The 27,218-nt window shown below is 42.8% G+C and overlaps 1 protein-coding gene across 3 annotated transcripts; it reads left to right on the top strand.

The window, feature by feature from the left end:
- Positions 1 to 41: 41 nt before the first annotated feature.
- Positions 42 to 27,013, top strand: Ermard (ER membrane associated RNA degradation). Of its 3 annotated transcripts, XM_090337802.1 has the most exons (18): positions 42 to 187; positions 694 to 862; positions 2,086 to 2,225; positions 3,310 to 3,411; positions 3,661 to 3,750; positions 6,611 to 6,708; positions 7,843 to 7,979; positions 9,146 to 9,260; positions 11,311 to 11,413; positions 13,724 to 13,753; positions 14,111 to 14,179; positions 15,146 to 15,319; positions 18,749 to 18,832; positions 21,581 to 21,657; positions 22,169 to 22,303; positions 22,746 to 22,964; positions 23,999 to 24,112; positions 25,765 to 27,013. In XM_090337802.1, the coding sequence occupies exons 1-18, from the start codon at positions 173 to 175 to the stop codon at positions 25,985 to 25,987; spliced, it is 2,094 nt and encodes a 697-aa protein (XP_090193928.1). In that variant the 5' UTR covers positions 42 to 172; the 3' UTR covers positions 25,988 to 27,013. The 3 variants fall into 3 exon arrangements, with proteins under 3 accessions (XP_090193928.1, XP_090193925.1, XP_090193926.1); XM_090337799.1 differs by lacking the exon at positions 22,746 to 22,964; XM_090337800.1 differs by lacking the exons at positions 42 to 187; positions 18,749 to 18,832; positions 22,746 to 22,964 and having other exon boundaries at positions 470 to 862.
- Positions 27,014 to 27,218: the final 205 nt, after the last annotated feature.

Genomic DNA, 27,218 nt, shown 5'->3' with positions numbered 1-27,218 from the left:
GTCATCGGCGGGCGCCGCGTCTGCGTCATCCGCGAGCGCGCCGCGCGTTCCGAGCCGGGATTCCGCCTGCCGGGCCGGGAAGGATTGGCCGCCCTCCCGTTTCCTCCCGGCGATTCGAAGGCGGCGAGTTTGAGGCTGTGTGCACCGAGCGCCCGTGGTCGTCGTGGTCGTCATGGGCGACCCGGAGGTCTGTGCTGACGGTGCTTTCGGGGCCGCGGGGCGCTGGGTGCCGCGCCGAGGCCGTGGCTGCCCCGCGGCGGGCGCCGGGCGCCGGGCCGGCGGTCCGGCGAGAGGCGAGGGGCGGAAGCGTGGCGGCCCGCGGCGGAGGCCCGGGAACGTGGGGAGACCGGAAGGGCGCCCGCTCCGTCCCCTCCCTTCGCGGCCTCGCTGCTCGCGTGGTGCCCCGCGCCCGCCCTGCGCTTCGCCTGGCTCAGGGACAAGGAGGCTGTAGGCCGGTGTGGCGACTCTGGATACCAAAGAAATACCACGGTATCCAGAAAACGCCCTGCGTCTCCGAGCTCTTGGAGTAACGGATGTAAATGGAACGTTTTCTGAGTCACCCAGTTTCCCTCACACGGCAGTCGTCCAGAAAGCGCGTTCGCAGTAACCGTGCTTTACGTTCTTGTGACTCGCACAGCAATTGGTATTCCTCTTTCTTTTCCTGCTCAACTGCCATTTATGCTCTTATTTCAGATTTTCATAGGCGATCACATCACCACATGCCTTTCCCCTTCTGTGTATGACATGATTTGTACAGCTGGGTTTGAAATCAGAGAAAATTGTGACATCCATACCATTATAACTCAGAATGGTGACATACGCTGGGAAGTAATAACAGATTGTGTGACCTATGCAGAACCAGGTCTGTACCGTTTTTGTGCCCGAAATTTAACTTAGAATTGTTACACTGAGAGGTCTTGAACTAAAAAACTTCCAGCCATTGCTTTTTATTACAGGATGTGACAATACAATATTATTTGTGTGTGTGGTTTTTTTTTTTTAATTACGAGCTGTGTGGATGCCCAAACTTAATTCAAACAACTAAAGGAAAAAAAATCCATATTATCCACTTATATTTGGGACATAGTAATTCATTGCCATTAGAAATCACACACTCTAAAAATGTTAAAAAAAAATAGCCAAGGTACAATATATTTAGTAATCTGTGTACTTGGAGGGGTTGTGGTCCAAGATCCCACACTGTGGTCTTCCTTACATTCCTCATGTGTTGCATAGTCCCAGAGCTGATGTCTCCTGTATTTCATGCATCACTGTCTTGCACTTTGAGGCCACTATTAAGTAAGAGTTACTTAGTCCTAGATGTGTTGTCATTGTGACAATTTAATAAATGAGATAGCTTGAGTGACTCAAGGGCAGGCAGTGTGTATGCTCTGGATAAAGGGATGGCTCATCATCGTAGGTAAGAGTGTGGTAAAGTGGGAGATTTCAGAACAGCACCCCATTTAAACAGAAATTGTTGCCGGGTGCCAGTGTGAGAACACCTATATAATCCTAGCAGCTTAGGAGGCTGAGGGCTGAGGATCGAAATTTTAAGCAACCCAGGTGGGAAAGTCTGTGAGACTCTTTAACAAACCACCAGAAAACCAAAAGTGACACTGTGGCTCAAAGCAGTAGAATGCTAACCTTGAGCAAAAGATCCCAGGGATAACACCTAGGTCCTGAATTCAAGCCCCACAACTCACAAAAAATATTGTTTATTTCTGGAATTTTCCATTTAATATTCCAATACTGCAGTTTACCATAGGTAACAGACTACACATATGTACATGTAGGTTTGCTGTGCATAGTATGAGCCTGTATTCATGAAAACTTGTATAAGGATAATGACATTAAATAAAGTTTTCTGTTTGATTTTTCTGTATTTTACACTCTAGTAACAGTATATCTTTTTTTGTAAACCAGCAGTCATCATGTAATTTATTTCTAATGATATGTTAATATTCAATTATAAGCTAATTGTTGAAATTTCTGGAAATTTTGTAACTGGACATTTTTGGTGATTTAGACATATTTTTCTCCTATAACACAGAGCTTTATCATAAAACTTGCCTTCTCATCCTGTAGGCCAAGGTCTCGATTACAGGGGAAGTGTGCGCCTCCTGGGCCCTGTGTGTGAGGTTGTCCATCTACATTTCTTAACCCTGACCAAAGAGCAGTTTGAAATTCAATATGCACCATGGTTCCAGTGGACTAATTTTCCAGAGGTTTGGCTTTTTGAGCAGTTTTAGAAGAATTTTGCAAATACTATTAGACGCTCTCGTTAACTTGTAAGTTTTAAAGACACCTTCCCTGGGCCCACTGTGAAGAAGTATTGAGAGTCACATGACAAATCTGAATTGTTATATAGGTCTCCAAAACCCATGCTGAGAGGCACATCCTTTTTGGTTCTCTTGTAGAATTAAGAGTTGAGGAGGTGGAACTTGATACAAAGGTGCTCATCCTGGGTCAGAAACAACAACAACAAAAAATCCTCTCTAGTGTGCAGGACAGAGCTCATGAAGGGACAGTGAGGTGTTCTTAAGAACTACTGAGAAGGGAGCTTAATCTCTTTGGGATGTGAAGAAAGAGTAGTTAATTCAGGGCCCAGCCCAAAACTCTGGTTTGTCTTCTATTTTTCTCCATTTTATTTGGCATGTTAAGTAACCATAATAATCCAGTATCAGTAATACGTCTTTTTGTAGAATAGATTCAACTTTCTAATTTAGAGTGGAAGAATCATTCTCTATTTGTAGTACTTCCTAAGGAACAATGTGAACTGCTCTATCTTGAACTATTATGAGAGAATAAGATCAATCACAGTGGGAAATAGTGTAAGCAACAATACTTTCCAATTTACTTAGATTTGTTTTTAGTTTAGATTATTATTTAGATTTGTTACAATCAATAGACATTTGAAATATCTTTGCAATTCTTTAGGTATTATAATGTTGAAATAGAAAATATTCACTTATGCCAAAAAATTAAGATATAGAAATTGATTTTTTTTTTTTTTTTTGCCAGTCCTGGGGCTTAAACTCAGGGCCCAAGACTGTCCTTGACTTTCTCTAGGCTAGAGCTGTGCCACTTGAGCCACAGTATCACTTTGGCTTTTTCTGTGTATGTTTTACTGAGAAATCAAAACTGTGTCTTTGTGCATGCTATCAAGACTCTACCACTAGGCCAAACTCCTGGCCCCTAGAAGTTGATTTTATTAGAGGTTTGATTTTGAATAACCTGTATTATAATTTGCAGAACTATTTCTTAACCAGTGTGAGTTCTAATGCATATTCTGCGTCTTATTCTAAACAGTTGTTTCTTGAAATATTTGATGCTTTGGAAAGCCTGCCGTCTCCCACTGTCTCTCTCAGTATAATGAAGATGGCATCATGTCTGGAGCGAGCCTTGGGTGATGTGAGTGTGATGATTTTCATTAGTGTTCCATTGGGTTTGTCCATGGACTGGATAAATTTAGAACCCTCGCATTACTATATTTTAATTACTGCTTTCCTGTAAAATACAGTAATTCTGTATATATTTTAAATGTTTATTTTGAATGGGTAGGAAATTTTTTAATGTATGTCTAAGTACTTCTCAGTTTTACAAGTAACACTAGCCACAGGGCTAGTTATATAGTTATACAATTTTTTGTTTGAATTTTAGGTATTTTTGCTGATTGGGAAGAAGTGTCCATTTCTCTTAAGAGATCTCTTGGCATCTGAGGAACTTGCTCAAGTCTTTGGGCATTCTGTGGTAAGCTTGTTCAGTGGAAATACACAGAGAGGTACAAATCAAAACAGGTAACGTTAAGGCTGGGGATGTTGCTTAGGGTTAGAGTGTTTGCCTAGCATGCATGAAGCTCTGAGTTCGATTCCTTAGTACCACATAAACAGAAAAGGCTGAAAGTGGTGCTGAGGCTTAAGTGGTAGAGTGCTATCCTTGAGCTCAAATGGTAGAGTGCCGAAAGAAGCTCAGGGACAGTGCGCAGGCCTTGAGTTCAAGCCTCAGAACTGGCAAAACAAAAACAAGGGCTGGGAGCGTTGTCTAGTGGTAGAGTGCTTGCCTAGCATACATGAGTCCCTAGGTTTGAGTCCCTAGTACCACATACACAGAAAAAGCTGGAAATGGTGCTATCCCCTGAGTTCAACCCCAGCACTGGCAAAAAAACAAAACAAAAAAGACATTAGCTTACTTTTTTTCTTCCAAAAAGTGATGCTTCTCTAGGAAAAAATGATTTTATTTATTTTCCTTTTTCTGCTACCTTAGGAAGTTGCTTGTCTTCTCCCCATACAACAGGCTTTCCCCCCCCTTTTTTTTTTGGCTAGTCCTGGGGCATGATCTCAGGGCCTAAGCACTGTCCTTGGGCATTCTCAAGGCTAGAGCTCTACCACATGAGCCACCGCGCCACTTCTGGCTTTTTCTATGTATGTGGTACTGAGGAATTGTACCCAGGGCTTTGTGCATGGTAGGCAAGCACTCTACCAGTAGGCCAAACTTTTGGCCCCAGGCTTTCCCTTCTTGAACCTGATGTACTACAGTAACTTCTAGGTTAATGTAAGAAGATTATTTGAAGCATATTATTTTCATTGGTATTTATACTGATAATGCTGACTTATTTTAGCCCTTTACAGGGTGGGAAATGTTCACCTGAGAACCATATAAAGCCCACAAAATCTTTTGTCTCATGACAGGACAGACATGCATGTTTCTGTATGGTTCTCATTGGCTGCCCACAGTCATCTGCCTGTATTGAGAATTTTGAATGGACCACAAATGGTGTTAAAAATATTGAAGTGGCCTTTGCAAAAAAAATAAAAATTTCTACCCCCGCTTTAGAAGAATGATAATGGAATTTTATTCTAAAATGTCAATGTTTTAAATGTGAGATATTCTGTTCTTTGCATTCATCCATTCAAACTTACAGTGAAAAAATATAGATCTTGCTAAGAAATCATACAGAGCTGCATACTTTTTCAGAACCTTCTAGAGGTATATGAACAAGAGATGTGGTCTCTCGAAGGGGACTGTCAGGGAGTAGTGGATTTGTCTCTTGGAGTTCAGTATTTTCTTCACTAAAACCAAGAGGTGAGGATAAAGTGCAGCCTCCTGCTGTTGCACTGAGTTCTTCATAGTTTGTTTCTTTGGCCTGTTATTTGCTGGCTGTGAGATTAACCATTTGCAAAGCCTCTGCTTGATTTTTTCTTGGTCATTGGCATAAATATTTCCCAAATGTTATGTACTGAGCGTGTTCTGAATTAGTGGGAAAGGGCAAGGTGTGGTGGCTCAAGTCTGTAAGCTACTTTGTAAGTGGAGACTGAGAGGATCATAGGTCAGGAAGAGCCCAAAGAACAATAAAAAGTGAGATTTCATCTCAGTGAGTAAGCTAGACTTGGTAGCACACATAATCCCAGCCAACTGAATAGTGTAAGTAGGGATTCAAGGCCACTTGGGGAACTGTACAACCTTATCACAAAAGTAACTAAAGTAAAAGATGGCTAAGTAAGGCTCAAGTAACATGTCTAGTGCCTGCTTAGCAAGTGTGAGGTCCTGAAGCCCAGAGTTCAAACCCTAGTATTGCAGATAAATAGCAAAAAAAAAAAAAAAAAAAAAAAAAAAATCAGTGAAGAACAGAGACCTCCACAATTGCTTTGAAGATGTGGATGGAAAACTCTGGCTGAAATATTTCTATATACTTTCCACAACTAGTTCAGAACATACTTACTTTCCTTTCTCTATGGCAGGGTTCTACTTCACTGAAGACTGCTTTTCTTCTTGGAGGCCTGAAGAGTCTTACTATGTAGTTTTGTATTCTTTTAGTCTCTGAGCAGCTTCCACTTACCTGTATGTGTATGTTGGTCCTGAGGCTTAAACTCTGGGCCTGGACTCTGTCCCTGAGCTTTTGTGATCCAGACTAGTGCTCTGTCACTTGAGCCACAGCTCTTGACTTCCAGCTTTTTGTTTTTCGTGGGAGTTAAGAGTCTCATGGTCTCTCCTGGCTAGCTTAGAAGAACCACAATTCTCAGATCTTATCCTCCTATGTAATTGCTGCTGGTGTCTTGCCATGCATCGTTCTTGTGGTCTGTGAGCAGTTTTCGTTTTCCTGTATCTTTCTCGTGCAGGAGCAGTGCTCTGGCATGAGTTGGCTATTGGGTGCCTTTGGTGGATGGGCAAAGAGCTGCTCCCCAGGACTGGGAAAAGACTTGCCCCATTGGCTTGGCTGGGGCCACATCCTCTTCCCTTTACCACACAAGCATATGCTGCCGAGTTTCTCTCAGTCACTTTTTTTTTTTTTGTCCAGATTCTGAGTGCCCCTTGATGATGTTTTAAAGCTGGTTTGGTGCTCATCCTAGGATGGAAGCCTGTCTCTCTTCCCTGTCTGTGCTCCTATCACTGCACATGGGAGAATAGCATTGCATTCTCAACGTTGTTCTGAGGATGAATAGGCTGATGAATCATACAAAGTACAGGTGGCAGCTGGTATACATTTAACAGACTATGCAGGTCCAGACTTGTCTTAGTTTAAGGAAGGAAGAAAATATTCTTAGTATTATACTGGTTACTCAGCAGTAACATAATTGTAACTATTCAGTGATGTGTTGTTTTAATGTGTTAGATGGATGTACTGAAAGTCTTCATTGGCTCTCCCCATGGACTCAACCTGAGAAACATCTTATGGCATGGGTTTGCCTCACCTCAAGAAATCCCTCCCAAGTAAGTTTCAGGAGAAGGTTTCTCTTTTGATGTACTTTTTCTTGAATTTCACAACAGGAAAAAGAGGGTTTCCTAAAAGTGAGTGTCTGAGATAGAGAAGGTCAAGTTCTACATCAGTGGACTTCAGAGAGTAAGTGAGTCTAGAGTATGGTTTCAAGATCTTGCCATCAAGGCACTCAAGAGGCCTCCACAAAGGCATGATGAAAAATGTCCAGGCCCTGGATCAGTAGAAGACTCCCAAGTGCTATTTTCCTGGATTGCACAGCTCAACTTTTATATCTGGAGCTGGGCCCTGATGGTTTGCTCCTGTAATCCTAGCTACCTCAGGAGGCTGAGATCTGAGGATTATAGTTAAAAGCCAGCCCAGACAAGTCTGTGAGACTCTTATCTCCATTTAAGCAGCAGAAAATCCAGAAGTAGAACAGTGGCTCAAGTAGTAGAGCTCTAGCCTTGAGCAAAAATGCTCAGAGACAACACTCAGGCCCTGAGTTCAAGCCACAGGGCTGGCACACACACAAAAGGCTCTATATTTTAGGGGCATTCTTTGCACTATATTACTTTACTTTCTTTCTTTTTCTTTTTTTGTTTTTTTTTTTTTTTTTTTTTTGCCAGTTCTGGGCTTGAGCTCAGGTCTGAGCACTGTCCTTGGACTTTCTCAAGGCTAGAGCTCTACCACTTGAGCCTCAGCACCACTTCTGGCTTTTTTCTATGTATGTGGTACCGAGGAATCAACCCCGAGTCTTCGTGCATGCTAGGCAAGCACTCTACCACTAGGCCAAACTCCCGGCTCTACTTTACTTTCTTAATTTAAAATGTTTTTTTTTATTTTGTTTTGTTTTGGGGTTTTTTTTTTTTTTTTTTTTTTTTGCCAGTCCTGGGCTTGAGCTCAGGGCCTGAGCACTGTCCTTGGACTTTCTCAAGGCTAGAGCTCTACCACTTGAGCCTCAGCACCACTTCTGGCTTTTTTCTACGTATGTGTTACCAAGGAATCGAACCCGGGTCTTCATGCATGTTAGGCAAGCACTAACCACTAGGCAAAACTCCCGGCCAATTTAAAATGTTTTTAAAAGTGAAATCTTAGGGTATATGGGCTGGTATTATCCTTGTAAAGGTGTCTGTGGTGATCTCTTCTAGATATTGTTCAATGCTGCTCCTGCTGATGGCAGGACTGGGTCAGCTACTGAAGGGTTTTCTTCAACAAACTGAAGTTGCATTAGTCCATCGACCCTTTGTAACTCTTACAAACTTAGAGGATTTGATGGTTTTTCCTGGCAAGTATTACATTTCATATTTCCTCCCCCATCACTTAATGTGTCTTCATGAAGATATTGGAAAATAACATCAAAATTTGGATTTTTTTTTTGTCAATCCTGGCTTGAACTCAGGGCCTGAGCACTGTCATTGGACTTTCTCAAGGCCAGAGCTCTACCACTTGAGCCACAGCACCACTTCCAGCTTTTTTTTCCTCCTATGTATATAATACTGAGCATCGAACCCAGGTCTTCGTGCATGCTAGGTAGAGCACTCTACCACTAGGCCAAACTCCCGGCCCAAAGAGTTGGATTCTTGAGGTGTAATGAAGAACTTATTTTCTAGTGGCAAGATGGCTTTATTAGCTTCTGAAGATCTCCTTATGAGATTTTTTGGAGCTTTACTCCTTCCCAGTGCTCTTTCAGAGACTGAGAGTCACAGCTGTGTGAATCTAGAGTGTGATGAAGCTGTCTGTTCCTCAGAAATGTTGACATACACAGTGGCATGGAGAAATTCATCTCCTATATGCTGTCTTCTCCCTTATTGTGCATTTATATTCGACTATTGTTTTTTAAATGCCTGGAGTGTGAAGGGCATATATCTTTTTTTTATTATTATTGGCTTGAATTCGGCCTGTGCGCTGTCCCTCAGCTCTTCAGCTCAAGGCTACTGTCCTACCCTTGGCCTGGGCATTGTCCTTGAGCTCTTCAGCTCAAGCTTACCAACCTACCCTTGAGCCAAGCCCCACTTCTCATTTTCTAGATGTTAATTGGAGATAAAGAGTCTCAGGTCCTTTTGTGCCCAGGCTGGCTTTGAACCTTGATCCTCAGATCCCAGCCTCCTGAATAGCTAGGATGACAGGTGTGAGCCACCTCACCTGGCTAGGGCCTGCATCTTCTGAAAAATGTACTTTATTTCTCTTGGTAAAGATATTTAGCTGGTCAAACTGGAACCTTACTTTTGCTTGCTACCTATGTAATATCCCCTTTTTTTCAAGGTGTCTGTGGCCACTTAGTTCCTATGGGTCAAGTAGTGTTTCTGATTAAGGGGATATACTGTCCCAGTAGAACAAATCAAAGGTAGAGTGTCCCAGTCCACCCACCTGACAGTGTTGGATCTTTAGTTTTTTTTATCATTTCTAACTCAATTAGTGTGGTTGTATTTAAAGATATTTTCTGTTTTGCAGGTGTTACTTATGAGATACTTTCAGTATTAAAGGAAGTGATGACAAAATCTACTTTTATGTTAAAAATCATGTTACCATATTGGGAAATGGCACTCGTCAAGTTCAGATCACACAGGTAAGAGCAGAATGGCAGAGCTGTTCTTGGTGATTAGAACCAATGCCTTCTCAACACTCTTCACTGCTGATGGTTTGTCCTCTTAAGTTAGAAGGGAATATAGAGGTAGGGATAGAGTGGACCCCATGAAATACCTTAATAGAATTATGTAGGGATAGCTTATAGATGTGTTTTAAACACAGGGACAACAGTTTGAATTCAGGGCCTGGTCCCTGTCCCTCAGCTTTTTTTGCTCAAGGCTAGCACTCTACTAACCAGTGAGCCATGCTCCACTTCCAGACTTTTGGTGGTTAATTGGAGTTAGGACTCTCATGGACTTGCCACCTAGCTGGCTTTGAGCCATAGTTTTCAGGTTTTAACCTCCTAAGTAGCTAGAATAATAGGCATGAGCCATCAGTGCCCAGTGACAGCTTTTTCTTAATCAGTTCTACTATTCCCTTTGAGTTCTTACTGTAACAGAATCATTGAGTTAAGTATTAGAGAATCATGAAACAAAGCAGTGTAATCTTGGGCATTACATTCCGTCAGAACAAAACCCGATGCAGAAGAAAAGCCTCTCTGACCTATGTGACAAGTGGAGACCACAAGCACCGAGTTGCCTTGCTTCTTCCTCAGGGCACTTCATTCTGGTACATTCATTTTTTTAATATCAAAGTTTATTGTTGAGTCAATTCTTATCTACGGAAGGTACAACTGTCTCATGTGCTGTAGGACTTGTAGGCAACATTCTTTCTGCAAAACAATTGTAGTTGGGCCTTGTTAGGCATAGATCATATTAAGTGAATGGAAGAGTGAGCTCAAAAGACCTTGACAAGTGGCACTTTAACTCAAGTGGTAGAGCACTACCCTTGAGCTGAAGAGCTCAGAGACAGCGCCCAGGCCCAGAGTTCAAGCCCCATAACCAACAAAAGAATTTTAGAAAAATGCCTGTGAGGGGCCGGGAGTTTGGCCTAGTGGTTAAAGTGCTTGCCTAGCATGCGTGAAGACCCGGGTTCGATTCCTCGGTACCACATACATAGAAAAAAGCCGGAAGTGGTGCTGAGGCTCAAGTGGTAGAGCTCTAGCCTTGAGAAAGTCCAAGGACAGTGCTCAGGCCCTGAGCTCAAGCCCAGGACTGGCAAAAAAAAAAAAAAAAAAAAAAAAAGCCTGTGAATCCAGTGTACAGGAAGGTAAAGTGGTTTCTGGAAGGTTCTAGGAATGTTCTAGCAGTGGCTTTGTGTGTGTGTGTGTGTGTGTGTTTTGTAATACAAACAGCATTTAAATGTTTTCAAAAGCCCAAATTATGTTTGAATGTACATAACTCATGTAAAAATCCAGTGGCCTCCTGTTCTTGCAAGGTAGTCATGAAACATCTGGGGCTAAGTTCTGAAGCCTTCCTCTGCCTTTGTGACAAGAATGTTAAAGAAATTAAAACAAGTGTCAGATGAACCAATGGGCCTTATGTGATGCAGACTTTATACCAACATAAATTCTATAGGTAGCCTGAAAAACAGAAGGAATTGAGTACTGGTAGCCTGAAAAACAATGATACATCCATTTTTATGCCCTGACAACCCACTGAAATCCTGAGTAGCTTACAGAAAGAATTAAACAGATTGATTTTTGATAATATTCTTTGTTCTTCTGAAGCTACTAAAAATGTTTTAAAGGTCATTAAAGTAATAAACATTGAGTTACTTTGTTTCTCATGTTAGCAAGTACCCTGAGCCCTCTCCTGTACTTCCGTTCCAGAGACTCCCCGCATTAGATGAACATCCCAGAAGTAGCAGTACATTATGGGTCACTTGTTGCTACTTCTCAGATTTTCACCTGTCATGGGGGTCCCCAGATATAACCCCTGGGATAAGTAAGGGATCACTACAATTAAAACAAAACAAAAACCTTGATACAGTGAGGCCCACAATCAGTGAACTGTGTATAGTTACGGATATTGCAGTAACATTTTTTACATTTAATGCCACCCTGTTCATGTCTGGACTGGAGTTACCATGATTTAATGCTAATTATATTGCAAATGTGTGCTTTAAGCTGACTTCTTTCAATGTTACAGGTTTGCTGATTGCACCATGCTGTTGTTAACACAGCTAGAGATGGGACTTAGGAAAGTTTTTGCAGCAATTAACCATTGTCCAGACAGACTTCTGACTGCAGAGGTATTGAAAGTAATTGTCATTATTATATTGATACATTTTTGTGTCTATTAAATTGAAAAAAAAAGCATCACATCTTATTTGCTGTTAGCTAAGAGCTCTCTTAGCAAAACCTCTATGGTTTTTGTGACTTCATATTGTAATGGTTTTATACTGTTTTTGTTTATTAGTAGTTTTGTCTTTTAAATCCATTAATGATATCCTGAAAGTAGTAATCGCTATTCCTCTTCGTAGGTGTATTTAGTGACACATCATGAGGTGGTCACAGTCTCCAATGTCGGTGCCTGTGACCTGAAGTGTCACCATGTGCTTGTGAGCTCATGCATGTCACCTGCCCCACTAAGGCAGATTTGAGGTTGACTCTTACCTTGGGAAGTAATTACAGTCCTCTGGGGCTTACTTTCTTCATCTTACAGTGGGACAGTAATCTTTTAGGGTAGTCTTAGAGCTTATATGTGACTGTATAAAATAATAAATACTGTGCTTGCCATAACTGCTACATCCAAATGAGTATAAACACACATTTTGTACATGTTGATGCGAGCACTTGCACTGCGCACACATCCTCAGACATGTCCCACAGAGCAGCACATGTGCATCCATCCTCGCAATCACTTGTACAGCACACCAGAGTTTATGTACACAATGCCCTCGTCTTCACAAACACATGCTCATGAACACAGGTCCTATGTCCACACATGCACAGATCTTTACAAACAAACCACGTAAGTATTTATGTACACATGCATCCACTCTCACACAAATACACACCACACGCATGTACTATCCTTACAAACATGCATGTAGGCCCACATCCTCACAGACACACACTTCCACTACATACAGAGGTGCACATCACAAAAGTGTATACATCCATATCTTTACAAACACATGCACTGTATCCACTAAACAATGATACATGTGTCCACATTGTTGCTTCCAAGTTTTCACCGGAGATTTGCTCTCTCTGAGCCAGCCATTTAGGCTGATCCATCTTCCCTCTTCTGACTTCATCTCTGTCTCCATTATAGTTCTCATTAGGTTCTGCTGCTGGTAAGAACATCCCAAAGCAACAGAACTCTCCTTTTCCCCCACCTGCAGAGGCTGTGCTTGCCTCGCTAGGTGACACCCTCCTCCTGACTGGAGCTTGCCACGCCTCCCGTCACATCTGCCTGCAGCCAGTAGAAAGGAAGAGGCACCTGTCACTCCCTTAAGACCACCCTAAAGGTAGCACATACCGTTCTATCCTGGCCAGAAAGGAGTTACATGGGACTGCCTGGACAATGTGGCTGTGTGTGCCTACGTTCTTGGCTTGCTGGGTAGTCTGCTAGTTCTTACTTTTCACTCTAGTTCAGCTTCTTTACATAGTATTTTGCAACCTACTCTCACTCCAGATTTTCACCGTGAGTGATCTTACACAATTCCATGCTGTAAGTTTTCACCTTTGAGGAACAAAGTCCAAATTTTTTTTTAAACTTAAAAATGAAAGCTCAATATAGCAGACTTTTTGTATGCTACTAAAGCATGCTACAGGTGTTTTATAATGTTTAATGCCACAGTCCCTCAAAGCATTGTCTCGCACATTTCTTTTGTCTCTGGAGTTAGGGCTTGGCAAACAAACTGGTATATGTATTTTCCCTAGCACCTCAAGCTTAGCTTCTTCAAAATGTTTGTTCTTGGACAGTCTTACCATTGCTGTCCATGTTTCCTTAGTTTCTCTGACACCAAACTGAGGTACCATCTGCGCTTCCCTTCTCTACCATTCATTTATCCTGCCCACTCTTCACCAGATCTGCTGGTGATTTCCTCCTAGTTGTCTGTTTTTCTTCTCAGGCTGAGACTTTCAGGAGCGTTCCTCTCATGTCTTCTCTGAGCTTATCCACCCTGTCTTTGGGATTTGTCCTTCTCTGTTGTATTCTCACACTGCTCCTAATAATGTTATATACAATATTCATATGCTAGTCATGCTGTTTATCTGCTTAAATGCCCTGAGCCATGTTCAGTGCCTGCAGTAGTTTTCGTGTGGTACAGAGGACCCTACTCTCCTCTTCGGCTTTATTTCCTGTGATTCTCCAACACGATTTAGGCTCCCAATCAGTTCATAGTTAAGCTAAAATACTTGTATAGACCACATTCTATCATCAGATTCAGTAAGTGTTCCTATTTTTTATACTGTATTAATTTGTCCCAAATTGTTTCTAGATAAAGTGTCTCATAAGATTTTCATAAAAAGACTTTGGATTTGACTTGTTCCTATGTTGAATGACATAAGACTATTTAATAATTTATATTCATTTTTTCTCCTTTCTGCAGTCAACAGCTCTGTATACCACCTTTGATGAAGTAAGTAACCTTCAGGCAACTTAAAACGCTGTTTTCTTTTAAAGTACAGATTAAAATATAAAGGTAAACATTGGCCATAATAGAGGAATATGTTGGTTGTAGTGTAAGAAAAAAATAGTAGATTTAAGTACAGTTTTTAAGCTAATTTTAAGAACCCTACTACTAATCCAGTTTCAAAAGTTTCGAAAACCTAAGTTGGAAAATGCAAAGACCAGCTGACATTATTGACTAGACTTATGTAGAGACTTACATTTTAAGACTTAGGAATGTTTCTCTGAGGGGGGGATGGGAGAGAAAGGGAGAGGGGTTGCCAGTGCCAGTGTCAGTCTAATAGCTTATTTATTTTTGGTGTTTTAGATCTTGTCAAAGCATTTGAGGGATGGTAGAGTAAACCAACTTCCTCTACTCCTTGGAGAGCCTGCTATGGTACAGTATTAGGTTTCGGTGTCTTGTATCTTTGTGTGTATGAACCTGTAGGCACTTACTCAGTAAGAATGAACATGACTTGTGGTCTACTCAAGACCAGAGCTAAACTGCCTCTATGCCTCCTCTCCTTACCCTCCCATCAGGTGCCAGCTTAGCTACAATGTGGGCACTGTGCTTTGTGTTACTGAGTGCTCTTTGAAATCTAATGATTTAGTGTTCCTTAGCATTTGTTGGTTCTGTATAGCTGTACTGTCTATAGGACTGTCTATATCTTATGAAGCATAATAAGAGTGAGTTGGATGAAAAGAGAATTACTATTTATTCTCAGGCTTAAAAAATATTTGTTGAAAATGCTATAACACCTATTTTGGATAATAAGAATATTTTGTATCTACTCCTTCTAACTGAGAGTTGGCAGGCCTAAGTTCTAGTTCCTGTTTGGTGGTATTAGTCAGATTCCTATGCATTTCCGTCATCTTTCTATCAGTTTAGGAGATGATTGAGTTAGCTAGCTCATCCATAATTCTTTTCTATCTTGAATCCCCGGGACTGTCTATTAGCCATTTTCCCAGGTCAGTTTTTTCTAATAGCTTAAGGGAGGGGCCTGGAACATGTATAATTAGAGGGAAGAAAGAACTGTCATCTTAATGGTGAAAGAGAGGACACAACACAGTAGAGAGGAGAAAAATAGGAAGACTGCAAAACTAAGGCTGTGCTCATAAACAGAAGAACAGTGACTTCTTGTATTGCCCTGGAGAAGGGAGAGTATAAGAAAGATGAACTTTCCAGGTAGTTCTGCCCTCAATGATTGGTCCTCAGAGCCTTCCCATACAAGGCTTCTCTAGAATTCCAGCTGTGTGGGAGTGATGACACAGTCTGTGGAATTCACCTTGCCCTGAATGCTTCATCCTCCATCTTCCGTCTGTCAAGAACACTAGCAAAACGTTTTCTGTTGACTTTTGAAAGGAATTTCTCTGGGACCTCCTGAACCATCAGGAGGGCCCCCGTTTACGCGATCGGCTAAGCCATGGAGAGATAAACCTACTCGAATTTCCAGAAGCAGCAGCAAGTCAGCTCCTTTCATTTTCACTTGTGCTTTCACTCAGATTCATGGATGAAGAGGTGCTGTCAATGTTTAAGGTAATGTAGACGGAGGAAAGTGGCTAGGTAGACGTGCTGTCATTCAGCAGTGAAAGAGTGTCGTTTAATCTTTCAGTGTAATTGACTATTCTTTTCTTTTAACGAGTTATACTTTGTGTCAAAATAATTATAGTTGATTACATGTATGTGTGTTTTCCATAACTAATCAGTACTATTTAAAGTAATTTAATTAAATTTGAGCACAATTTTACCTTTGTTTTTAATAGCAATATGGTATTGAAAACCAAAGAACACATGAGAAAACAGTCAACTATTAGGAAACTTTTATAGCTGATGGGGGGGCATATTTATATCTACCAACCTACTATCTTTTTTTGTTTTAAAATAAGCAATTTTGGCTAGAATGTCATTTAAAAAATGGTTTAGAAGTTCAGGCCATGACTGCCAGCAGTGACGATCGTTAAGCATTAAGTGTGTTTTTGTCACATACCAACATGGTGCCTAGGAGGATGACACTGCATTTGGTAGCTAGTGTTTCTCGTCAGGTGCACGTGTCAGCTGGCACGGTCAGAGAGCCTTCACTGGTTTCTGAGGTAATGACTGTGTGTGATACGGAAAATCCCTAATGGCAATGGAAAATGAACCTGTCTGTTCATTTGGGCACCTGTAGTAAAGATATCAGTAAGACCTTGCTTTTTGTGTGTGATAGTCCTTATTTTTTATTTTTAATTTTTTAAATTTAATTTTTTTTTTTTCGTTTTGAACTCAGCCTGGGTGCTGTCCTCAGCTCTTCAGCTCAAGGCTACCAACCTACTCTTGAGCCAAGCCCCACTTCCCATTTTCTAGAGGTTAATTGGAGATAAGAGTCTCAGGTCCTTTTGTGCCTGGGCTGGCTTTGAACCTTGATCCTCAGATCTCAGTAGCTAGGATTACAGGCATGGGCCACCACACACAACTTGGTTTTTATTTTTAATTTGTGATGTTTTGATCTTTTCTTGTGCTTGCCATATATATAGATACAATTATTTTCTAGATTTGCTGTTAATATATTTTGCTCCATTTTATTTTCTCCTTTGATTTATTAAGCTTACTTGTAACTTCAATGTACATATTGCTTCTGTTTTAAGCTTCTGGTCTTTTGCTGTCTTTGGCCTCTGTATTTAGAGTCATTCTTCTAAGCCTTTTTGCTTTTTATAGTTGTAAATGTGCTTACAATTTCCCTCGTGCTTTTACTGCTTTTTAGTTTTCCATTTACATCTGTGTGTGTGTGTGTGTGTGTGTGTGTGTGTGTGTGTGTACTGGGGATACTCTTAGAACCACAGCTCCACTTCTGGCTTTTTGGTAGCTAATTGGAGACATAAGTCTCACAGCCTTTCCTGCCTAGGCTGGCTTTGAACCTGGTCCCCAGCCCTCAACCTCCTGAGTAAGTAGGATTACAGTTGGGAACCATCAGCTTCCAGCTTCATTTACATATTTTGGTCCAAGAGGAATTTAGTTCACCTTGGGCGTGAGGTAGAGAGTCTAGCTTTGCTTTGTTTTCCTTTACAGATAGCTCTCAAGAGTGCATACTATGCAGAGACTAAACATCTGTGTTCCATGTGGACTCTCTATGCTAGAAGCTTTAGTAAAGCCCCAAATAACTTCACATTTACTGAATTATCTATGCAGAGACTAAACATCTGTGTTCCATGTGGACTATGCTAGAAGCTTTAGTAAAGCTCCACAATAACTTAACATCTACTGAATTATCTTCCTATGACTCTTCTCAGAATTGTCTTGCCTATTCTGTTACTATTCCATGTGAACTTGCATATTTACAATATTAAACACAAAACCCCCTAAGACAAATAGAAAGTAGTGACCATCCAATGGAGTAGCTTAGAGAATCCAACATATTTTTGCCATATTGAAATACACTTGGTGATGTGGTATCTCCCGTGTGATTCCTTCTGCGGGCTCAGCCCCAGCCTGACATCTAAAAGTTCATCCTTACAATGGCTGCTCAGACCCAAAGCCTCCCAGGCCTCATTCTCTGCATCCATATCCCCTCTGAGTCCTCTGCCTTCACCATAAGTCCCAGATGCGTCCCTTTACTTCCATACCATAACCTGGCCAAACTACCCTCATCCTCCTTGGAACAGTATTTTAAAACTGTGGCAGGTCCCCTTTTTTGAGACCTCTTTGCTTTCTTAGCACAGTAGCCAGATCCTTTTTTTAAAGTATTTTACTTCTTGACCCAGAGGTTTTATTGTGTTTTTACCTCCTAGAACCAAAGCCAGGTGCCTTGACCTGCAGGCCCACGCTGTCCCCCAAAGACTTGTGGGAGTGCACTACCCACATACAGAACTGTGCCCATCTGAGGCCTGTGAGTGCACTGCATGAAATACCGCCGTGACTTAGGCCTTAGGTGTATGACAGGTGAACTTATCTTCTGTAGCCATGCTGGTTGTTTGCTCTATATTGCTGAGAGTGCTAGATGGTTAGTGCTTATTTCACTGGTAATTACCAATATCCTGGCTTATTTTTTGCTTAATAGTTTTCAGTTGACTAACTTGGATTTTCCGGTTTTTAATTATATCAACTATAGCTAATATTTTTTATATTTTTCAATATTTTTATGTTTAGCCATTAAGTGTTTATAACTATGGAATTCTCTTTGAGTTGCGATGATTTTTTTTAACATTTAAGGTTTTTTTGTAATTGTTTGGAATTTTTCCCTTATGCATTGTAGGGTTTTTTTGTTTTTTTTTATTAAAGAATTTATTAACATTGATTTTTTACATCATATATCAAATGACAAGTTTAACAAACAAGTGTTCAAGAAGGGAATCTCTATATACAATCACTGGGACTTAGTTTTTAGAACTTAATCGAAATTAGGCTAAGGGTTTGTATGTCATAGAAACATTAGTTTATGAAATAAAACATGTCTATAGAGTCATAGGTTTTTATGTCTACATAGTTATGTTTATATTTCCATTACCATGTGCATTGTAGTTTTATAACATTGTTAATAGGTGTAGGTGTGAACAAATCTTGTTTAAAATCATTTTTGCTATGATTTAACCACCAGGTCCAACTAATGAAGAATATTACTTTGTTTTAGCTGCACAGAATTACTTGAAGGAAAACAATGAGAAAGTTAGACTCTAATAACCTTTGATTCAATTAAAAAAAATCTTAAGGCGGGTGCAGTGCTCACACCTGTAATCCTAGCTACTCAGAAGGCTGAGATCTGAGGATCAAGGTTCAAAGCCAGCCCGGGCACAAAAGGACCTGAGACTCATCTCCAATTAACCTCTAGAAAAGGGAAGTGGGGCTTGGCTCAAGGGTAGGTTGGTAGCCTTGAGCTGAAGAGCTCGGGGACAGCGCCCAGGCCAAGTTCAAGCTCCATGACCCACCAAAAAAAAAAAAACCTTGAAAGCAGACCAAGAACTTGTAGTGACTGATGTCTTTTTTCTAAACCAGGAAGAAGCAGCAATAAACTTGTTGATTAGACTTGCTGGGGACTATAGTTCTCGCTGCCATCCTGTTTTTCGGCTTAAAAAGCAGGTAGGCCATGTACAGGGCTTTGGGAGAGGACTCATGTGTGGCACTGCTCCTGTCCAGGGTTTCAGAATACCTAAGAGACACGTCCAGTCAGGCTGTGACCTCTGCATGTCACTTGTTGTGTGACATTGGGCAAGGTGCACAGTCTTTCTGAGTTACCTGGCTCAGGCTCTGAATCTTAACAGTTGAAAATGATGATAGTATTGGCCCCACTGGATGTGTTTAGTATTAAAGTATAAATGTCAGAAGTGTTTAGCTACTATTGTCTTGCCAACCAGCGTCAGAGTACAGATTTCATCAGAGGCAAGGAATGCTGTGTTTTATCTTCTACTGTACTGAAGCCAGCTTTTGTTAACTTACAAATTCAAACTTTTCAGCAGTGCTGCTATGAAATTCCAATTTTGTAATAGTTGCAGGTGCTTTATTCTACAGGTGGCAGGATGCAAGGGTTTTCCGGGGGTACAAAAGAAGGTGTCCCTAAGCAGGTCTGACTCAGGGTGGCCACTCAAATGGACAGTGGTTGTCATAATGTTCAGTACATGGTGGTGTGGACAGAGGTTTGCAGAGCTCTTTAGAAAGTCTTTGCCTTAAAAAGACAGAGGCTTGACTGACAATGTCTCAGGAAGGAGCTGTCGGTAGAAGAGGCAAAGAAACAGCATCTTCATGTTTCTTAAGAAAGACTCAGCCTCTGTTCTGTGGCCAGTGGGTTCTGGTTTGAGGACAGGGAAATCAGCTATGTTGTTTTGATATTAGTCACCATTCACATCACACTCACTGGTCCCTATGAGAATTCTGCATTTTCCAAGCCATCATTATAAAGGTAGAAGTACCAGAACTTGTCTGTTCTGGAAATAAGAGAAACTTTTAAAAATTAGGCTCTTTGTGATGGCAGCCTTTCTGACCCTACCTGTATTCTTTGCCTCTTCCCTGGCCTCAGGTGAGCCCTTCTGTCTTCCTCAATGATTATTTCAGACCCTCACCACTTCCTGTTCTTTTGTCTATTACTTACTCATCTTTTTGTAACAGTTCTGATGTTTTATCAGATCATTGTTCTAGTTGTTGATACTGTGTAAGACACCAATTTTTGCTGGTATTCACAGCTGCCATTTGATTTACTTATATTGTTGTGAGTCAGAAATCTGAGGAAGGCGCCCAGGGGGTCTGTGAGTGGCTTCAGCTGGGTGTTGATGGGGGAGGGTGTCCTATCTTAGAAGGCTGGAAACTGACCAGAGACCTCACACGTTCCTTGAGCACCAGTCCCAGGTGACACCAGCTTCACACAAGAATGTATGGTCCTGAATTAGGTGGCACCATGCAGCACCTTTGTATCTGCTGTGTGCTCTTAGTCAAAGACCACTTACCAAAGCTAGGGGAGGGGAATACAGGTCTCCCTTCTGAACTGAGGATGTCAAAAGCAGCCAGCAGCTGCAAATCCCCCAGTAGGTCGACCAGCTGTCCTTCATCTGAGCATGCTAAATTCTTAGCCATCCCTTTTTAAAATATGGAATCTGTAACAGTTTTCTTTCTTTTTTTTTGGGCAGGGGGGAGGGCGGTCAGTTGAACTCTGGGCCTGGGCACTGTCCTTGAGCTTGTCAGCTCAAGGCTAGCGTTCAACCACTTTGAGCCACAGTACCACTTCCAGCTTTCTGGTGGTTAATTAGAGATGAGTTTTATGGACTTTCATATCCCAGCTAGTATTGAACCACACTCCTCAGTTCTCAACCTCCTGAGTAGCTACTGGCACCTGGCTCTGTTATAGTTTTACAGGTGATATTTTCTAGAAAGTGATTTGACTTCTGTAGTAGTTGAAAACATACTTTCTAGGTAATTTGTAGAATTTTTAAAAGCTCTTTGCCAATATTGGTGGCTCACTTCTCTAATCCTGCCTACTTAGAAAATCGAGATTGAAGGATCATGGTTTGAAGCTATCCGTGGCAGGACATTCCATGAGATTTTTTTTTTTTTTTTTTTTTTTTTAGCCAGTCCTGGGCTTGAGCTCGGGGCCTGGGCACTGTCCTTGGGCTTTCTCAAGGCTAGAACCCTGCCACTAGAGCCACAGCACCACTTCCAGCTTCTTTTACGTATGTGGTACCAAGGAATCGAACCTGGGTCTTCGTGCATGCTATGCAAGCACTCTACCACTAAGCCAAACTCCTGGCCCCAATCCATGAGATTTTTGTGGTGGGGGGGAGGGCCTTGAACTTTGGGTCTGGGTGATTTCCTTGAGCTCTTCAGCTCAAGGCTACCGTCCTACTCCTTGAGCCACAGCACCACTTCCAATCCATGAGATTTCTACTGCAAACTTTTATCTACAATTAACCTCCAGAAACTAGAAGTGGAGCTGTGGCTCAAGTGATAGAGCACCAGCCCCAAGTGAAAAAGTTCAGGAACAGTGCTCACTGCTCTCTCTGAGCTCACGCACCAATGCTGGCAGATAGATAGCTGGATGAGGTGCCTCATGCCTATAATCCTAACTACTCATGAGACTGAGATCTGAGGACCAGGGTTCAAAGCCAGCCCAGGCACAAAAGGACCTGAGACTCTTATCTCCAATTAATCTCTAGAAAATGGGAAGTGGGGCTTGGCTCAAGGGTAGGGTGATAGCCTTGAGCTGAAGAGCTCAGGGACATTGCCCAGGCCTAATTCAAGACCGATGACCGACCAAGAGGAAGAAGGAGGAGGAGGCGAAAAGGAGAAGGAAGGAAGGAAAGAAAGAAAGAATAAATACCATCAATTAAATGTTTCTTCCAGGTGCTGAGCTGTGAGGAAAGCATCAGGATTTGGCCTCTGCTTTCTTTACCAGAAGAACTTGGTCAGGAATCTGCCAGGTGTGTCGTCATGAGCTACACAGACTGTCCAGGTATTGGGTTTAGCCAGTGCCAAGAGCTCCGTTTTCCTTGGGGCTGTTGGAAAATGATAAGGAGAGGAGCTACTAGGTCTCACTGGTTGCTGCAGGTATTTGCAAGCAAGAAGCTTGGCTGAGGTGATCTCCCAGATAGAGTACAGCCTGGAGATGGGTATGAGGGACTGAGGGGGAAGAGGCACCCAGCAAGAACTTCTCAGAAGAAGGAGGCATCTGAACTCAGGAGGAAGAAGAGGAGTGGTAATACAGACTCAGGACCCCGAATTTTACAGGGATATTCATGTTGTGGAATAATGTAGTCAGACAGCTATGTGTACCTTTGCCCCAAACAGTGCACACCTGTCATTGATTCTTTATCATTCTTGGTGAAACTAAGTTTCAGATGAAGTTGATTGCTCATTGAACATTAAAGTGAACAATGTTATTGTTATGATGGTGGCATTTTATTGTGTGCCTTTGAATATTATCTGTTTCAGATTGGAACGTAACTCTGAAGCCTATGCCTGCTACTCTTTAATTACAAAGATTCTACGTGAGCTCTGTCGCCATGTGCCCGAGAATCTCTGTGCTCTCTGTGCTATGGGGGACACGGGTGCTCTTCCCACCGTACCGTGAGTGCCAGGACAGTGAAGACCTGTCGACACGACCCCATGACGGGTTCTGAACAGTTCATTCTCTGTTCGGACATAGGAGTGTCTGATAAAATTATATTTACCGGGGCTGGGAGTTTGGTCTAATGGTAGAGTGCTTGCCTAGCATACATGAAAACCCAGGTTCAATTCTTCAGTACCACATACATAGAAGAAAAAAAAAAATCCAGAAGTGGTGCTGTGGCTCAAGTGGTAGAGCCCTAGCCTTGAGTAAACCCAAGGACAGTGCTGAGGCCCTTAGTTCAAGCCCCAGGACTAGCAAATTAAATAAATAATTAATTAATTATATTTCAGTCATCACCACCTTGTGCTCCAGTGTGCTGCAGGCCATCCCATGCCTCTGTGGCATAGAGCCAGCCCAGAGTTGGTGGGCATGCTCCTGACCACATGTTGTCACGTGCAGGTGGCCCCGGCTGCTCAGCGGACTCTGCTGCACACGCATTTCCACCCTGTTCTGCCCCAGAGTCGTCCTGGAAGTGCTGGCCGTGCTTCGCAGCATCGGTTCCCAGTGCCAGCGTGTGTCTAGCCAGGTGGCGGCTTCCTTGAAGCTGAGGCACAGGCAGTGGGTGGAGCGGAGCCTGCGCTCAAGGCAGCGGCAAAACTACCTACACATGCTGAACAGGTGTGTTCCCATGAGGGAGAGCGCTCCACGGGGCTGTCTCACCCTTCCCCGTCACATCAGAGAATTAAGTTACAGCACTGCTTTTTTGGAATGGGGCTTGTAAGTTTTGAATGTGGCGTGTGGGAACTCCCCAGCACATGAATATTGATTTAAAACCCTAGCAGTGTGTTCACTGTGTTTGTCAACACTGTGGTTCCTTCATGTGTTACAATGTGTTGCATCCCAGAGAAATAACCATTTGGGACAAATCTCTATTTTGGGATGACTAGCGTGAACGTTCCCACCCCTGTGAGAGGACTGTGAGATATCTGCTTCCAGAAGCTGCTCCAGATGTCCACTCTTGAACCTTATGGACGTGTGTTGGCACAACATGACCATCCTAAGTCCAGCTGATTTTAAACCCCTTTACTGCTTTCATGGGAAAAAGGAGATCTGGTTTTAATCAGAATTTCTTTGCATTAGGCAACATTAAATACACTTTCGTATTTAGGTCACTTATTTTTTTTCTCCCTGTGAGAAATCTTCTTGATTAAAAGTTTGTAAGAAAGCTGCTAGTAGTTTGTCAGGAGCATAAATCCAGAGCATAGGGTTTGGCACCCGTCAGACTAGGCCAATGTTCTCAGGCTCAGCGCTGGTGGACAGTGACCACTGGTGCTGTCACAGTCTCAGCTCTGGTGGACAGTGACCTCAAGTGTTGTCAGGCACACCATCAGGGTGGACAGTACCTGCTGGTGTTCTCAGAGCCAAGCATTGGGGTGGACAGTAGTCACGATTGCCAGAGGAGAGGTGTTGCTCTTGGACAGTGGGTAGACACCTGGTACTCTGAGGTTAGGGAGAAGACCAAGCAGAGTCAGCACTCCTGTGGGGGCTACAGGGCAGGTGTATGGCATAGGGGCTCCAGTGCTGGGGTGCCGCCTTTCCAGACCTTTGAATTAAGGTGCTTGAAGAAAGTAGTGGTTTGGCAAAACTTGCTTTCCCCTGTGACAATGGAAAATGGTTACTTGGCAGATGGTAATCTACTGTTTCCTTCTCAGTACTAGGCTTCTGTCTCCTGTGCTATACCTGATTTTATTTTTTATTGTGTTGGAACTGGTCAGCATTCACATCGTCTGTGGAAAAGATGCTCATGAATATCAGAAATATCTAAAGTAAGTGTGCTCTACTTAACAAAAATGGAACCTCCATGTTTTTTCATGCCTGGTCGGCATATTAAAACTATAATTCTGCCGACTTGGGAGGCAGAGGAATCACGGTTTGTGGCCACTTGGGGCATAAAAGTTTACTGAGCTATTACCAACCAACATCTGGGTGTGGTGTCACACCCATATCATCACAGTGTCTAGGCAGTATGGAATTTCCCTTGTGATACAGGAAAGCACAAATGAGAGGATCACAGCCCAGGTCAACCTGGGCAATAAAGCAAGACGCTACCTTGAAAATAATGCAGCAGAAGGTTGGATGTATGGCCCAAGTGTAGAATACCCACCAACAAGCTTGAGGCCCCGCGTTCAGTCCCCTCGACCACAGAGATCAAACATAGAAGACCAGTTTTCATTCTGATTATTTCTTTGATGAAATAGTTTTTTTAAACCTTCATGGATTCTGATGGATCCTTAGCTGTTCTCTGACAATTTTAATGCTAGTAAGCTTGTGCACATGTGAGGCTAACAGCTATATAGGCATGCTTCACAAAACTAAACATGGTTTAGTGTGCTTGAGTCCTTCCAGAACTCTACAGTCTATGCCACATGGCATCAGGTCCAGGCTGCAGGATGGCATTGAGACAGAAGCCATGTCCTCTCTCTGTCACTCACTAGTACTTGTCTGGGCGTATGCAAACCCTGCCACGTCCACATGACACAAAGACAACCATAGTTGTATATAACCAATAGTTTCAAATTCAGGAAGCCTACTTTTCAGGGATGTCCAGATGTAGGGCTCTGGAAGTTAGTGGAACCCTAGAGTGGCCCACCTTAAACCAGAGATTGCACAGCCGAGGGCCCCCCGTGGGCTGGATGGCCTGCAGCATGCAGGCTTGTGGATGGTAAAATGGACATAAAAAATATGCCTTTGACATTCAGTACACAGAAGTACCAAGTATTGTGAGAGTGAAGTGCCAGTGTGCATGACAGAGTGTGGGTGAGTCTGCAGGAGGTGATGTGTGACCTGGAAGACTGGTGAGTGTGCAGGGGGAAGTGTGGTGACATAGAGGACTCTCCCACGAGACAGGTCTGGACTTCACAGGCATAATTTTTACTTGTCTTCAAGTTTGAAAATTTCTAGGGTAAAAGGTTGGGGGAACTCAAGTCTTGAGACCCTTTGAGGAGAACCTTGGAAAAGTAAGAATGACGTTTGATCTCATTGGTCAGCGAACCTGCTGCCATTCTATTGCCCTAGCTTCTTTTAGGAAATGCATGAACAGCAGCGGTCTCCTGAGACCCTGAGGAAAGGAGATGTGAAGCAGAGTGCAGGCTGTCCTGACACCCAGGAGGTCCTGGGGCTAGACCCACCACCATGCTGTGCCTCTCTAGATATCCCCACAGAACCATCAAGACTGAAGTGGAGAATGTGGGAAAACATTGTGTTTCATAAATGTGTTGAGGACAGTGACTTCCCAGGACTTTGTTTTTCTGTAGAATGTGCTTGCTTATTTTCATTTTGCATCCATTTTTTTTCTTGAGTCTACAGATAAAAACTACTCTTTTACTCTAGGAATAATTCTAAGAGAGAAGAGACCTAAATCATTTTTTTGCCTTTTATAATGATAGGCAAAGAAATTAATTGCTCTCTTTTTCAACAGGTTTTTAAAGTCAGTCTTGCAGTACGCTGAGAACCTTGTGGCCTACACCAGCCAAGAGAAGAACAAATGGAATGAAACAATCATTCTTACACATGCAGCTTTGTTGAAAATTTGGACTTTTAGTGAGACAAAACAAATGTTAACACATTTAGCCAAGAGAGAGCTGGAAGTTCAGCAGTCATGTGAAAAGACTTGTAAATCAGTTGTGACCAAAAACACCTAGGCTTAAATAGTTGTGAACTACAAGTACATTCACATTCAAGGGTGCGAGTGGATTTTAGGGTCTGTTTGATCAGGGGGCATCTTTTTGGTTTTCCTGTTGGGATTACCCTGAGGCTGAACTCTGTGGCAGCCAGCTGCTGCAGTGGATTTGGTTCTGTCTCCGCATGACAGACACCTGAGAAGTGGCAAGCCCTCTGATGAAGTAGAACAAGGTTGCCTATCCACATCTGGTAGGCGAGCACGGAGGGGCAGCTTCTGGAAGGTTGTGTGTGTAGTGAGGCTGGAGCTCAGCGGCATTTGGTAGGAGTGTGATTGCCAGGTGTGATCCATGCCTGAGGAGGAGCAAGTGAGCACTCCTGGCTCAGCTTGTCCCAGACACCAGCTCCCAGGTGTCTGCTACCAAGCTACTTGTGACTTGGTGCATCGGGGCAGGGGGGTCCTGTTTATCTGGAGTACCACTCGGTCAAGACAGCCCTGAGCCTCAGGTAGCAGCAGCACAGCCAGGAGCACTCACTCAGGTAACCTCAGGAGGCTGGGCTGACCTGATATTGTCTGCATGCATTCAGGATAGTGCTCTCAGTCACCTGACAGACCTTGGCTAGGTGAAGCTGCAGCCATCTTGACACTGTTTCACGCATCCACACCGGGTTTGCTGACATTCCTATGGGAGCCTAGGGGTCAGCTAGGGAGTGACTGGATGCCTGGGAGCTAGAGAGTACCCTGTTTTGCAGCGGGGAGGTTGGGGAGGCACCCTATGGGTGCAGGCAGGAAGGATGGGGAGTGTCCTGGGAGGTGTTGGAGAAGTTCTCTGTGGGTACAGGCCGGAGGGTTGTCCCCTTGTCAGCTCAAGCCCACTGCCCTCTCAACTCAGGGATAAGAGAATAAAATACTACATAGGAACACATTAGAGCTTTTTGTCACACAGCTGAAGATTGTTCTCTTATGATTGAGGAAGAAAAAACGTGTTGACAGATGGATGTATTAGACTGGAAAGGACATAAAGAGGTGCCACCTGCTTTGTCTTGTACCTGTGGTGTGAACTTGGTGTTTCAAGCGTTTCCCCATGACCTGCTCCAGCCCTTCACCTCCTGGGGTTGGCCCTGCCCTGGTAGACTGACCTTTGCCTCCAGGGCTGGCCTCTTCTCTGCGGTGTGTTTCTACCCTGAGAAGATGGTTCGAACCTATTCCCATCATCACCCTTGCTTGTTTTGGGCACTTGGTTCTAGTATCTC

The sequence above is a fragment of the Megascapheus bottae genome, chromosome 8 (assembly GCF_031878675.1).
Source record: "Megascapheus bottae isolate mThoBot1 chromosome 8, mThoBot2.hap1, whole genome shotgun sequence".
NCBI classification, from domain to species: domain Eukaryota; kingdom Metazoa; phylum Chordata; class Mammalia; order Rodentia; family Geomyidae; genus Megascapheus; species Megascapheus bottae.
This window is presented reverse-complemented; position numbering and strand designations above follow the sequence as displayed.